General features: G+C 44.5%; 2 protein-coding genes across 3 annotated transcripts in view; one reads left to right on the top strand and one right to left on the bottom strand.

The window, feature by feature from the left end:
- LOC106596503 (protein PHTF2) overlaps window positions 1-9,706 on the bottom strand; it is a 127,968-nt gene extending 118,262 nt beyond the window's left edge. For both annotated transcript variants that reach the window (XM_082977917.1, XM_082977919.1), the window contains exon 1: window positions 9,548-9,706. The gene's annotated coding sequence lies outside the window, so the exon portion shown is untranslated. The remainder of the gene's footprint in view (window positions 1-9,547) is intronic.
- A 2,638-nt stretch (window positions 9,707-12,344) lies between these two features.
- On the top strand, window positions 12,345-13,988 carry LOC123743816 (transmembrane protein 60). Its single transcript, XM_045722467.2, has 2 exons — window positions 12,345-12,516; window positions 12,929-13,988. Exon 2 carries the CDS (start codon window positions 13,001-13,003, stop codon window positions 13,400-13,402), a length of 402 nt encoding a protein of 133 aa, XP_045578423.1. The 5' UTR covers window positions 12,345-12,516; window positions 12,929-13,000; the 3' UTR covers window positions 13,403-13,988.
- The last annotated feature ends 1,685 nt before the right edge of the window (window positions 13,989-15,673 follow it).

Genomic DNA, 15,673 nt, shown 5'->3' with positions numbered 1-15,673 from the left:
AAAAAAGCGATAATATTCCGACCGGGAATGTCCATTTAGCTAAACAGAGGAAAGAAAACAAAGCTTTCGGTCGACGCGGGCACGAGCTTGAGTCTCACAGTACTGTAACCAGCCACTACCCAAACGCGCTACTTTGTTTCAGCCAGAGCCTGCAAAGCCACGATTCAGCGTTTTGCCGCCTTCTGAGAGCCTATGGCAGCCGTAGGAAGTGTCACGGGACAGCTAATATCCTCACTCTTCAATAAACAGAGACAAGAAGAACGACACCTTGTCAGACAGGCCACTTCCTGCATGAAATCTTCTCAGGTTTTTGCCTGCCATATGAGTTCTTTTATACTCACAGACACCATTCAAACAGTTTTAGAAACTTTAGGGTGTTTTCTATCCAAAGCCAATAATTATATGCATATTCTAGTTACTGGGCAGGAGTAGTAACCAGATTAAATCGTGTACGTTTTTTATCCAGCCGTGAAAATACTGCCCCCTAGCCATAACAGGTTAACTAGTCAGCTAACAACAAATTCTTATTTACAATGACGGCCTACTGAGGAACAGTGGGTTAACTGCCTTGTTCAGGGGAACAGTGGGTTAACTGCCTTGTTCAGGGGAACAGTGGGTTAACTGTCTTGTTCAGGGGAACACTGGGTTAACTGCCTTGTTCAGGGGAACAGTGGGTTAACTGCCTTGTTCAGGGGAACAGTGGGTTAACTGTCTTGTTCAGGGGAACACTGGGTTAACTGCCTTGTTCAGGGGAACAGTGGGTTAACTGCCTTGTTCAGGGGAACAGTGGGTTAACTGCCTTGTTCAGGGGAACAGTGGGTTAACTGCCTTGTTCAGGGGAACAGTGGGTTAACTGCCTTGTTCAGGGGAACACTGGGTTAACTGCCTTGTTCAAGGGAACAGTGGGTTAACTGCCTTGTTCAGGGGAACACTGGGTTAACTGCCTTGTTCAGGGGAACAGTGGGTTAACTGCCTTGTTCAGGGGAACAGTGGGTTAACTGCCTTGTTCAGGGGAACAGTGGGTTAACTGCCTTGTTCAGGGGAACAGTGGGTTAACTGCCTTGTTCAGGGGAACAGTGGGTTAACTGCCTTGTTCAGGGGAACAGTGGGTTAACTGCCTTGTTCAGGGGAACAGTGGGTTAACTGCCTTGTTCAGGGGAACAGTGGGTTAACTGCCTTGTTCAGGGGAACAGTGGGTTAACTGCCTTGTTCAGGGGAACAGTGGGTTAACTGCCTTGTTCAGGGGAACAGTGGGTTAACTGCCTTGTTCAGGGGAACAGTGGGTTAACTGTCTTGTTCAGGGGAACAGTGGGTTAACTGCCTTGTTCAGGGGAACAGTGGGTTAACTGCATTGTTCAGGGGAACACTGGGTTAACTGCCTTGTTCAGGGGAACACTGGGTTAACTGCCTTGTTCAGGGGAACACTGGGTTAACTGCCTTGTTCAGGGGAACAGTGGGTTAACTGTCTTGTTCAGGGGCAGAAAGACAGATTTTTACCTTGTCAGCTCGATCTAGCAACCTTTGGGTTACTGGCCCAACACTCTAACCACTAGACTACCTGCCGCCCATAAAGACAGCAAAGGTATGTTGTGTATGTATGGTACATGTTCTTTATGTGCTCTTCAACACAAATGTAGAAACATAAAACGAAAGCAACTGCTGTTGTTTACAGCCACAGTATAAAACTCTAGGCTACATCTGAAATGAATCCAGTTTATTCATATCAAATGAAGAGGCTACATTTTGATAAGATCATTTCTGTCTGTGTGTTACTGATTTAAGGCCAAGTGACTAAAAGTGAATGTAGAAAAAGATGACAAGGCCATAGACGGGTGGGTTGTTGAGCAACGAAAACCATACGAGCTCAACCGTGGAGCAAAACCAGCGGGGTTGGCTGAGGATCAAAGGATTGTTCACAACATGGAAACTAAATATCCTCTTCAATTCTTTATTGAAAACAGAAATACATTTGCACAATGAGCACTTGTTGTCTCTTAAATGCATCATTACAGTTGTTGGTTAGCTAGCTAGCGAATTTTATCCATATTAGCATTGACATGACATGAGTCAAAACCCCTGAAAACAAGACATGTTATCAAGAACAAGACACAATGAGACTAAATGAGTAACCTAGGATTCCCTACATGCAGCTTCTGGTCCTTGTTGCTATCTGACCATCCAGGATCGTAACAACGCAGGCCTTCTGCCCCCTCGACGAGACGAACATCGTTCTCATGACGTTGTCAGCCATCCCCTCTATAGTTACTGGTCTCTTCAAGACAACACACACAGCATGGTCTACAGCAAAATGACAAACAGCCTTAGTTTGGTCAATGTGGATGATAATAGATGTATTATAGACTTACAAGACAGCAATTTGCTGCTCATTGATAGAGTCTGCTGAGAGTCAGTCAGTGGGTTAGCCAGAATACAGTAGACCACTGTCAACAGTCTAGTACGAGTGCCTTGGCTTCTCTAGCTACTGAAAGACAGACAGAATTATCAAACACTATTGACTGTGAGAGCTGGACAGACAGAAAGACAGACAGCCAGAAAGAAAGACAGAAAGACAGCCAGCAAGACATCCAACCAGTCAGAAAGACAGACAGCTAGCCAGACATGGGTAAAACAGTCAGTCCCACTCAGAGCAGCCTTCACTCATCCAACAGATTTTCATCAGACAGACAGTCGTACACATTGAACTGAGGGACGTGACTGAAGTCACCCATCTCCTCACACCATGACGGTTCCAGTAGATTAGTGGTTTAGACCAGGGCCACCAGTCTGTGGGAGAAGAGAGACTGTGACCTACCGATGCTGTGGTGTTACAGCAGCCCAAACCAACACAGCTGTGTGGCGCAGCCTAAACCCTGACAGGAAGGAGCTTCCACTCCAACTACAATGGACGAATGCACATCCACACACAAAGTCTGACTGACTCAAATGAACATGTAATGGTACACTGTTGGTACACTGGGCAGAGAGGTCTGTAGACCTAGAGGAGACAGTGTAGAGGTCTGTAGACCTAGAGGAGACAGTGTAGAGGTCTGTAGACCTAGAGGAGACAGTGTAGAGGTCTGTAGACCTAGAGGAGACAGTGTAGAGGTCTGTAGACCTAGAGGAGACAGTGTAGAGGTCTGTAGACCTAGAGGAGACAGTGTAGAGACACTGGTACACTGGACAGAGAGGTCTGTAGACCTAGAGGAGACAGTGTAGAGGTCTGTAGACCTAGAGGAGACAGTGTAGAGGTCTGTAGACCTAGAGGAGACAGTGTAGAGGTCTGTAGACCTAGAGGAGACAGTGTAGAGGTCTGTAGACCTAGAGGAGACAGTGTAGAGGTCTGTAGACCTAGAGGAGACAGTGTAGAGACACTGGTACACTGGGCAGAGAGGTCTGTAGACCTAGAGGAGACAGTGTAGAGACACTGGTACACTGGGCAGAGAGGTCTGTAGACCTAGAGGAGACAGTGTAGAGACACTGGTACACTGGGCAGAGAGGTCTGTAGACCTAGAGGAGACAGTGTAGAGACACTGGTACACTGGGCAGAGAGGTCTGTAGACCTAGAGGAGACAGTGTAGAGACACTGGTACACTGGGCAGAGAGGTCTGTAGACCTAGAGGAGACAGTGTAGAGACACTGGTACACTGGGCAGAGAGGTCTGTAGACCTAGAGGAGACAGTGTAGAGACACTGGTACACTGGGCAGAGAGGTCTGTAGACCTAGAGGAGACAGTGTAGAGACACTGGTACACTGGGCAGAGAGGTCTGTAGACCTAGAGGAGACAGTGTAGAGACACTGGTACACTGGACAGAGAGGTCTGTAGACCTAGAGGAGACAGTGTAGAGACACTGTAGGTACAATGTACCCATCATAGGGGGAACCCTTATCGTGACTAACCCACACACACACACACACACACACACACACACACACACACACACACACACACACACACACACACACACACACACACACACACACACACACACACACACACACTAGTGGAAAGGAGGTTACAGGAAGCTAGTGCCATCAAATGAAAAACCCTTATCATGTAGGAACAGAGACAGACATGGTTGAGAGAAGAAGCACAAAGGATTGAAGGGAGAGGTCTGGCATGAGGCTGAAGATACTAGACTGGCCCTATATTCTCTAGATTCAATCAATTAACTGTAGTGTAGTCACTCACAGAGAACAGCATGGAGCTTGTAACGCCAGGGTAGTGGGTAGAGGTCGACCGATTATTGGAGAACCAAAAAAAAGCCGGTACCGATTAATCGGCTGATATATATATATATATATATATACTGCTCAAAAAAATAAAGGGAACACTTAAACAACACAATGTAACTCCAAGTCAATCACACTTCTGTGAAATCAAACTGTCCACTTAGGAAGCAACACTGATTGACAATACATTTCACATGCTGTTGTGCAAATGGAATAGACAACAGGTGGAAATTATAGGCAATTAGCAAGACACCCCCAATAAAGGAGTGGTTCTGCAGGTGGCAACCACTGACCACTTCTCAGTTCCTATGCTTCCTGGCTGATGTTTTGGTCACTTTTGAATGCTGGCGGTGCTTTCACTCTAGTGGTAGCATGAGACGGAGTCTACAACCCACACAAGTGGCTCAGGTAGTGCAGCTCATCCAGGATGGCACATCAATGCGAGCTGTGGCAAGAAGGTTTGCTGTGTCTATCAGCGTAGTGTCCAGAGCATGGAGGCGCTACCAGGAGACAGGCCAGTAAGTACATCAGGAGACATGGAGGAGGCCGTAGGAGGGCAACAACACAGCAGCAGGACCGCTACCTCCGTCTTTGTGCAAGGAGGAGCAGAAGGAGCACTGCCAGAGCCCTGCAAAATGACCTCCAGCAGGCCACAAATGTGCATGTGTCTGCTCAAACGGTCAGAAACAGACTCCATGAGGGTGGTATGAGGGTCCGACGTCCACAGGTGGGGGTTGTGCTTACAGCCCAACACCGTGCAGGACGTTTGGCATTTTCCAGAGAACACCAAGATTGGCAAATTCGCCACTGGCGCCCTGTGCTCTTCACAGATGAAAGCAGGTTCATACTGAGCACATGTGACAGACGTGACAGTCTGGAGACGCCGTGGAGAACGTTCTGCTGCCTGCAACATCCTCCAGCATGACCGGTTTGGCGGTGGGTCAGTCATGGTGTGGGGTGGCATTTCTTTGGGGGGGCCGCACAGCCCTCCATGTGCTCGCCAGAGGTAGCCTGACTGCTATTAGGTACCGAGATGAGATCCTCAGACCCCTTGTGAGACCATATGCTGGTGCGGTTGGCCCTGGGTTCCTCCTAATGCAAGACAATGCTAGACCTCATGTGGCTGGAGTGTGTCAGCAGTTCCTGCAAGAGGAAGGCATTGATGCTATGGACTGGCCCGCCCGTTCCCCAGACCTGAATCCAATTGAGCACATCTGGGACGTCATGTCTCGCTCCATCCACCAACGTCACGTTGCACCACAGACTGTCCAGGAGTTGGCGGATGCTTTAGTCCAGGTCTGGGAGGAGATCCCTCAGGAGACCATCCGCCACCTCATCAGGAGCATGCCCAGGCGTTGTAGGGAGGTCATACAGGCACGTGGAGGCCACACACACTACTGAGACTCATTTTGACTTGTTTTAAGGACATTACATCAAAGTTGGATCAGCCTGTAGTGTGGTTTTCCACTTTCATTTTGAGTGTGACTCCAAATCCAGACCTCCATGGGTTGATAAATTGGATTTCCATTGATTATTTTTGTGTGATTTTGTTGTCAGCACATTCAACTATGTAAAGAAAAAAGTATTTAATAAGATTATTTATTTCATTCAGATCTAGGATGTGTTGTTTAAGTGTTCCCTTTATTTTTTTGAGCAGTGTATATATATATATATATATATTTTTTTTTTTTTGTAATAATGACAATTACAACAATACTGAATTAACAATGAACACTTTTTTTATTTTAACTTAATATAATACATAAATAAAATCAATTTAGTCTCAAATAAATAATGAAACATGTTCAATTTGGTTTAAATAATGCAAAAACAAAGTGTTGGAGAAGAAAGTAACAGTGCAATATGTGCCATGTAAAAAAGCTAATGTTTAAGTTCCTTGCTCAGAACATGAGAACATATGAAAGCTGGTGGTTCCTTTTAACATGAGTCTTCAATATTCCCAGGTAAGAAGTTTTAGGTTGTAGTTATTATAGGAATTATAGGACTATTTCTCTCTATACCATTTGTATTTCATATACCTTTGACTATTGGATGTTCTTAGAGGCACTATAGTATTGCCAGCCTAATCTCGGGAGTTGATAGGCTTGAAGTCATAAACAGTGCTGTACTTCAAGCACAGCGAAAAGCTGCTGGCCAATGGAAGAAAGTGCTGTTTGAATGAATGCTTACGAGCCTGCTGCTGCCTACCACCGCTCAGTCAGACTGCTCTATGAAATCATAGACTTAATTATAATAAACACACAGAAATACGAGCCTTAGGTCATTAATATGGTAAAATACAGAAACTAGGATTTCGAAAACAAAACGTTTATTCTTTCAGTGAAATACGGAACCGTTCCGTATTTTATCAAACGCACGGCATCCCTAAGTCTAAATATTTCTGTTACATTGCCCAACCTTCAATGTTATGTAATAATTATGTAAAATTCTGGCAAATTAATTACGGTCTTTGTTAGGAAGAAATGGTGTTCACACAGTTCTCAACGAGCCAGGCGGCCCAAACTGCTGCATATACCCTGACTCTGCTTACACTGAACGCAAGAGAAGTGACACAATTTCAGGCACCGCATTGATTATATGCAACACAGGACAAGCTAGTTAAACTAGTAATATCATCAACCATGTGTAGTTAACTAGAGATTGTTAAGATTGATCGTTTTTTTATAAGATAAGTTTAATGCTAGCTAGCAACTTACCTTGGCTTCTTGCTGTCTGCACTCGCATAACAGGTGGTCAGCCTGCCATGCAGTCTCCTCGTGGATGGCAATGTAATCAGCATCCAAAAATGCAGATTAGCGAATGGTATGAAAACTTGAAATCGGCCCTAATTAATCAGTCGACCTCTAGTAGAGAATGCGATTCCCAGGACCACCCATATCTAAATGTATGCATGTACAACTGTAAGTCACTTTAGATAAAAGCATCCTCCACATCAGGCCTCCTCCATATCAGGCCTCCTGCCCATCAGGCCTCCTCCACATCAGGCCTCCTGCCCATCAGGCCTCCTCCATATCAGGCCTCCTGCCCATCAGGCCTCCTCCACATCAGGCCTCCTCCACATGGTATATATTATTATATAGTTATGAGCAGCTAGATAGACTCACTAGCCTACACCCAAAATATTATGAAAAAAGTTACTGTGTCCTTTTTAATGAATAACAGATGACATTGAAGACTGCATTACATTTCATGTTGAACTATCTTAACAATGTGCTCCTTGTCACTCATTTATGCCAAACATGAACAATGAAGTGGACAAAGGCACAAACAGATCTGAGACCAGGCTATAGAAGGAGACAACAGATCTAAGACCAGGCTATAGAAGGAGACAACAGATCTGAGACCAGGCTATAGAAGGAGACAACAGATCTGAGACCAGGCTATAGAAGGAGACAACAGATCTGAGACCAGGCTATAGAAGGAGACAACAGATCTGGGACCAGGCTATAGAAGGAGACAACAGATCTGGGACCAGGCTATAGAAGGAGACAACAGATCTGGGACCAGGCTATAGAAGGAGACAACAGATCTGGGACCAGGCTATAGGAGGAGACAACAGATCTGGGACCAGGCTATAGAAGGAGACAACAGATCTGGGACCAGGCTATAGAAGGAGACAACAGATATGGGACCAGGCTATAGAAGGAGACAACAGATCTGGGACCAGGCTATAGGAGGATACAACAGATCTGGGACCAGGCTATAGAAGGAGACAACAGATCTGGGACCAGGCTATAGAAGGAGACAACAGATCTGGGACCAGGCTATAGAAGGAGACAACAGATCTGGGACCAGGCTATAGAAGGAGACAACAGATCTGGGACCAGGCTACCAATGTACTACTAGGCTACCCCAAATACATCACTATAACGTTAGTCATCATCACCTAACAAGGATCCACCAGTGTGGATGTACATGTGATGTACACAGAATGTCTATTGTTAGTCTACAGTGTCTGTGGTGATTTGTCTCTACTACAGATCTGAATCTGTCAACATGATAAAGAGTTGGTGTTGGCTATGCAAATAGCCAGTGGCACATCCTGTTCCTCAACTAGCTCCTTCCAGTTGATTGACTGTATCTATATCGCTGCGTTCACACAGGCAAACCAATTATGATATTTTCCCACTAATTGGTCTTTGGATCATCCGTCTGTATATGCTCTAGAGACTATCAGTAACATTTAAACTATCTACTAACCCTAACAGTAACCCTTATCCTAACCCTGAACTTAACCCTTATCCTAAACCTAGCCCTAACCCTTATTCTAAACCTAACCTTTATCCTAGCCCTGAACTTAACCCTTATCCTAAACCTAGACCTAACCCTTATTCTAAACCTAACCCTAACCTTTATCCTAGCCCTGAACTTAACCCTTATCCTAAACCTAGCCCTAACCCTTATCCTAAACCTAGCCCTAACCCTTATTCTAAACCTAACCCTAACCTTTATCCTAACCCTGAACTTAACCCTTATCCTAAACCTAACCCTTATCCTAAACCTAGCCCTAACCCTTATTCTAAACCTAACCCTTATCCTAAACCTAGACCTAACCCTTATTGTAAACCTAAACTTCGCAAGCAGTTGCTTATCAACAGATAGTTTGTTGATAGTAATGACCATCTGTACACCATCTACAGATGGACTATCCAAATCATGTGTGATCTGGTCAGTGACTTTGTCCCCAATACTTGAAAAGGCTCAGAGCAAACTAGACGAAGTGATGATACACGTCTTAGTAACACAACTCTATTACTGTATTATTATCTGGATGTGTATCATGCCATGGGCATTACTGCAGTGGGATTGTAGACTAGCTGGCTGTATTCAGCTGTTTAGTGGGGGTTGGACGGTGGAGGAGGGGAGACAGTCATGCATATTGAAGGGCCTGTAGGGGGTCAACATCTGATCTCAGCTGGGCCCAATATCCGATGCAGCCAGATGTTCATTGAGGCGAGACATCCATGGGGCTGTCTGGTTAGCTAAACATGTGTTACTAACAGACTTGCTAAACCTGTGTCAATTCTCTCAACGCTTTCTCTCCAGACTCCACTCTTTGGGCTCAAGTGGATCACATTCTAAACGTTACGGATCCTGGCATGCGTTTGTAAATCATTAGTTAACGTTATATACTTTTGTAATCTGTCAAGCGATACAATAATTAGCTAGCTAGCTGGATGATTTAGTGTTTTCAAACAATGCTCAAATCCGCTAGCTCACGTTTAGCATTGATGACTCAAAATAGCTGGCTGGTGAAATGCAATCAAATGAAAATAATGCACGTCTCGTTTCTTACCTCGTTGACTCCGGTTGCTGCAGACCGGTGATTTTATGAATATTAGGTCGTTATCTATATGATAGTCTTCGATTCACAGTTTGGCTGATTTTGAAGTGATCTCTTTTCCCTTTCTCTCCCTGACCTCCAATCCGTTTACTGTATAAATACATCCAGCTTGTCTAGCATCTAGCCGACGTGGACGGTATATGTGCGCAACTTAGTTTATGGCCAACCGTGTATCTATCAGTCAAGCATCATTCTCAGCTTCTGTTACACATCATGGACGACACGCTTTGCCCATTGAAACGCACAATACGTTGATTTTACTTAGATAACAACAATAAAGATAAACATGTGAGTGTATACAGTGTCATTTCCTATAGTGCCTCATTATTTGACATGATGAGACTTTCCTGAGCCTCCTCTTGTGGTGAGTTATAGTTACCTGGTTCCCAGTCTTTTTAGCTAATATTCCACCTGTAGAACAAACACCATGTCATTTATTTGATTTATTTAACCTTTCTTTTATCAGGGAGTCATACCAAGACCAAGGTCTCTTTTACAGATGAGCTTTGAATTACATACATTACAAAAAATACACACCTCAAAATATAAATACAAAATGCAAGCAGAAAGAAAAACATGGTCATAAAAAACCGACACATGAATCAGTAATGAGGTCATGTACCGAAGAACCTCCAAAGGAGAGGAATGTTGGCTACAACGACTGGCAACGTCTAAGTTATAGTTACTACCACACAAAAACAAAAGGTTGAACAACTTCATAGAGCTTTACTGACCTCTAGTGGTGTTATAGCTGAAATGTCGGTATTTGTACTTTTGTATTTATGTATTTATTATGCCAAGGCAGAAGCTACTCTTCCTGGGGTCCAACAAAATTAAGGCAATTATACATTTTAAAAACATTAGAATACATTCATAACAGATATCACAACATAATAAGTTTGTGCTTTCAGGCCTCTACTCTACTACCACATAAATATAACACAAAATCCATGTGTACGTGTGTGTATAACGTGTATCAAATCAAATTGTATTTCTCACATGCACCGAATACAACAGGTATTCACATGCACCGAATACAACAGGTATTCACATGCACCGAATACAACAGGTATTCACATGCACCGAATACAACCTTACAGTGAAATGCTTACTTGCAAGCCCTTAACCAACAATGCAGTTTTAAGAAATTCCCTAAAAAAGTAAGAGATAAGAATAACAAATAATTAAAAAGCAGCAGTGGTGGTGGTGGTGGTGGTGGTGGGGGGGGCAATGCAAATAGTCTGGGTAGCCATTTGATTAGCTGGTCAGGAGTCTTATGGCTTGGGTGTAGAAGCTGATTAGAAGCCTCTTGGACCGAGACTTGGTGCTCCGGTACCGCTTGCTGTGCGGTAGCAGAGAGAACGGTCTATGGTTAGGGTGGCTGGAGTCTGACAATTTTTAGGGCCTTCCTGGTATAGAGGTCCTGAATGGCAGGAAGCTTGGCCCCGGTGATGTACTGGAACATTCGCACTACCCTCTGTAGCGCCTTGTGGTCGGAGGCCGAGCAGTTGCCATACCAGGCAGTGATGCAACCAGTCAGGATGCTCTCGATGGTACAGCTGTAGAACCTTTTGAGGATCTGGGGACCTATGCCAAATCTTTTCAGTCTCCTGAGGGGGAATAGGTTTTGTCGTGCCCTCTTCACGACTGTCTTGGTGTGCTTGGACCATGTTAGTTTGTTGGTGATGTGGACGCCAAGGAACTTGAAGCTCTCAACCTGCTCCACTACAGCCCCATCAATGAGAATGGGGGGCGTGCTTGGACCTCCTTTTCCTGTAGTCCACGATCAGCTCCTTTGTCTTGCTCACATTGAGGGAGAGGTTGTTATCCTGGCACCACACTGCCAGGTCTCTGACCTCCTCCCTATAGGCCGTCTCATCGTTGTTAGTGATCAGGCCTACCACTGTTGTGTCATCAGCAAACTTAATGATGGTGTTGGAGTCGTGCCTGACTGTGCAGTCATGAGTGAACAGGGAGTACAGGAGGGGACTGAGCACTTACCTCTGAGGGGCCCCAGTGTTGAGGATCAGGGTGGCAGATGTGTTGTTACCTACCCTTACCACCTGGGGGCGGCCCATCAGGAAGTCCAGGATCCAGTTGCAGAGGGAGGTGTTTAGTCCCGGGGTCCTTAGCTTAGTGATGAGCTTTGAGGGGACTATAGTGTTGAACGCTGAGCTGTAGTCAATGAACAGCATTCTCACATAGGTGTTCCTTTTGTCCAGGTGGGAAAGGGCAGTGTGGAGCGCAATAGAGATTGCATCATCTGCGTATGTTATTGCGTGTTTGTATGCATGTGTCTATGTTTGTGTTGCTTCACAGTACCTGCTGTTCTATAAGGAAATTAATTTTTTATCTAATTTTACTTCTGGCATGAGTTACTTGATGTGGAATAGAGTTCCATGTAGTCATGGTTCAATGTAGTACTGTGTGCCTCCCATAGTCTGTTCTGGACTTGGGGACTGTGAAAAGACCTCTGGTGGCATGTCCAAGTTATGTGCCAGTAGTTCAAACAGACAGCTCGGCGCATTCAACATGTCAATACCTCTCACAAATACAAGCACACATTCTGAAACTAACCGCAGATCTGCGTTAAGTGTTGCTGTCATTTATTTATAAATCTGCTGGGGATTATTTTTAGGAACTTTACGGTAAAGGCCCTGTATCCTTAAATACATGATATTATGATTGACATTACATTGGTCCAATAGTTGGAAAGATAATTTATCAATAACCAATAGGTATTTATGTTGGGCGGGATCTTACCTTGCGTGCATGTAAAGAAAATAAATCAGAAATCAGCCGTTCTAACTAGCTAATATTTACGAACGGTCATGTAGCTAAAATTGATGATGGATTATCGAAAATTATTTAACGGTGGATACGGAGACAGAAACTCTGATCATCACTAAACACAACATCAGGTAGGTTGCTGCAACGCGTTGTGGTGTTTGCTAGAATAATTCACGTTAGCTATTTTATCAAACGCCAGTTAACTTTAGCGAGCTAGCTAGCCATTCTGAAAATGTAAATGTCTTTATCTGTCTTGCAAATAATGTTAGCTTATTAGCTAAACATTTCTATAAAAAAAAAGTGTCAAGCTAGTTGGTTAGTTTGCTATGACATAAGTAACGTTAGGTGCAACTGGCTGCAGCTGTGTTAAAAATAACGTTCCAGTTGTGACGGCTATCTAAGGCCTCGCAGAAGAACTTGTCATTAGTGACATTCTAAATGTATGGGTCTGACTAGATCTAGACAGCTAGCTAACTCGTGTGTGCCGTTTGAATGCACAATAAAGGTGCATCATGGCTGTATTCTCTGACCCTTTCTTCTCAGGGGCCAGCAACCTCTATTTCCACTGTAGGAGTCCTACCAGTGTCCCTGTGGGGCCACCATAGCAGAGACACAATGTCTCTCGCTCAGAGAGTCCTCCTCACCTGGATCTTCACCCTGGCCTTCCTCATCATGCTCGTCCTCAAACTAGATGGCAAAGTCCACTGGAACTGGTTCCTCACCTTTCTACCCGTATGGATCTTCGACGGCATCCTCCTCCTCATGTTGCTAGTCAAGATGGTCGCCAGGTGTAAAGCGGGCCATGACCCTCGTAACGGCTCCCAGGACCTGAAGAAGAAGGCCTGGTACCTGGCGTCCATGCTGCTGAAGCTGGGCTTCTGTCTGACGCTGTGCGCCCGGCTGGAGAAGCTTACCCATATCAAGCTCACCTTTGTGTGTATTCCTCTATGGTGCATGTTGCTGGGAGCCATGGTGGAGCTGGGGTATAACATCTTCCCCGAGAGGAGAGAGGCATGAGAGATGGATTGAGGAGGCTCTTCAGAGAAGGCTGGAAGGAACACACACAAACCTACTTCTTTAGTGTGGTTATTTTAGCTGTTTGCAAAATCAAACTCTCCTTCATTTGTTGTTATGACATGAAGTGTTGTCCAAGCTTTGCTCTCGTGCCAACAGTATTGCTTATCAGAGAACAGATAAGAGACTGTGCCTTCAGGTTATAAGACTGATGTAAATGGTACAGATCATGTAGATGTCAGATAAACTAATACAATCTAGCAAAACCATGTCACATTGCTAGCTAAGGATTTCCAGACATTTTCCTTGACGTCAGCATCTTTTGTGCAGTGTTGTAGACTCTTTCATACTTTGTGGGACGACGAAAAATGATTGTCGTAGTGTTTGGAAGACGGGGCTCTTTCTATGTAAAGCCATTCAGTGTTTTGTGCCATTCAGTTTAAATGTAATCTACCTGTAGTGTTACTGTCTCCTTTTTAATGTTCACCTTTTGAATAGCTCATTTTGACATCAGTCTGCATATGTTATTTATTATTTTCCTTTAAGTATTGTGTGAATAAATGGATGTCACTATTGTTCCAAACTAAAACATGCTCTGATTTTGTTTATGGTGCCTTATGAGCTGTTGACTCCAGCATCAGAATAGATGAGCAGGCAAGTCTCCATGTACTACCATCCGTAGTTGATAGATGGCAGTAGCAGCATGGTAGACTGTTGGCCTACTTGTGTTCAGTGCAATAATCAATGGCAGTTCTAATACTGGGCTGTTTGAAATGAAAAGTACAAGATTTATATAACCCCGAATTAAAGAGAAAAGAGTTAGATTGAAGAGAGGACAGAAGGTAAATAGACAACCTGTAGTTGAGAACACAGCCTCAATGAACTTCCACAGACTGAACAGCCTCATTCCATGTACTCTCAGTTCAGTAAATGTGTACTACAAACAGAAAATGTCTCTCAACCATGATGCATTTGGGGGGATTTTTGTTTTTACTCCCTAAAACAATCCCTCACTCTGAAATGAGACTGACTGAAAATGTTCTCCATGCCTGTCCTTTTCATTTCTTTCTTTTATAGGACACATTTGTCCTGACATTCACACACACACACACAGAGCATGCATAAACATCTTCCTCTCACACAGAGCATGCATAAACACCTTCCTCTCTCACACACAGAGCATGCATAAACACCTTCCTCTCTCACACACAGAGCATGCATAAACACCTTCCTCTCTCACACACAGAGCATGCATAAACACCTTCCTCTCACACAGAGCATGCATAAACACCTTCCTCTCACACACACACACACAGAGCATGCATAAACACCTTCCTCTCACACACACACACAGAGCATGCATAAACATCTTCCTCTCTCACACACAGAGCATGCATAAACACCTTCCTCTCACACACACAGAGCATGCATAAACATCTTCCTCTCACACACACAGAGCATGCATAAACACCTTCCTCTCACACACACACACAGAGCATGCATAAACACCTTCCTCTCTCACACACAGAGCATGCATAAACATCTTCCTCTCACACACACAGAGCATGCATAAACACCTTCCTCTCACACACACACACAGAGCATGCATAAACACCTTCCTCTCACACACACAGAGCATGCATAAACACCTTCCTCTCTCACACACAGAGCATGCATAAACACCTTCCTCTCACACACACACACAGAGCATGCATAAACACCTTCCTCTCACACACAGAGCATGCATAAACACCTTCCTCTCACACACACACACAGAGCATGCATAAACACCTTCCTCTCACACACACAGAGCATGCATAAACACCTTCCTCTCACACACAGAGCATGCATAAACACCTTCCTCTCACACACACAGAGCATGCATAAACACCTTCCTCTCACACACAGAGCATGCATAAACACCTTCTCACACAGAGCATGCATAAACATATTTCTCTCACACACACACAGAGCATGCATAAACACCTTCCTCTCACACACACAGAGCATGCATACACATCTTCCTCTCACACACAGAGCATGCATAAACACCTTCCTCTCTCACACACAGAGCATGCATAAACACCTTCCTCTCTCACACACAGAGCATGCATAAACACCTTCCTCTCACACACAGAGCATGCATAAACACCTTCCTCTCACACACACAGAGCATGCATAAACACCTTCCTCTCACACACAGAGCATGCATAAACACCTTCCTCTCACACACAGAGCATGCATAAACACCTTACTCACACACAGAGCATGCAT

The sequence above is a fragment of the Salmo salar genome, chromosome 07, assembly GCF_965601325.2.
Source record: "Salmo salar chromosome 07, fSalSal1, whole genome shotgun sequence".
NCBI lineage: Eukaryota > Metazoa > Chordata > Actinopteri > Salmoniformes > Salmonidae > Salmo > Salmo salar.
Note: the sequence above shows the minus strand (reverse complement) of the source record. Positions and strands in the feature narration are given on the sequence as shown.

Bases quoted from the DNA above. Each gene is read 5' to 3' on its own strand.
- LOC123743816 (XM_045722467.2), top strand. From the start codon at position 13,001: ATGTCTCTCGCTCAGAGAGTCCTCCTCACCTGGATCTTCACCCTGGCC.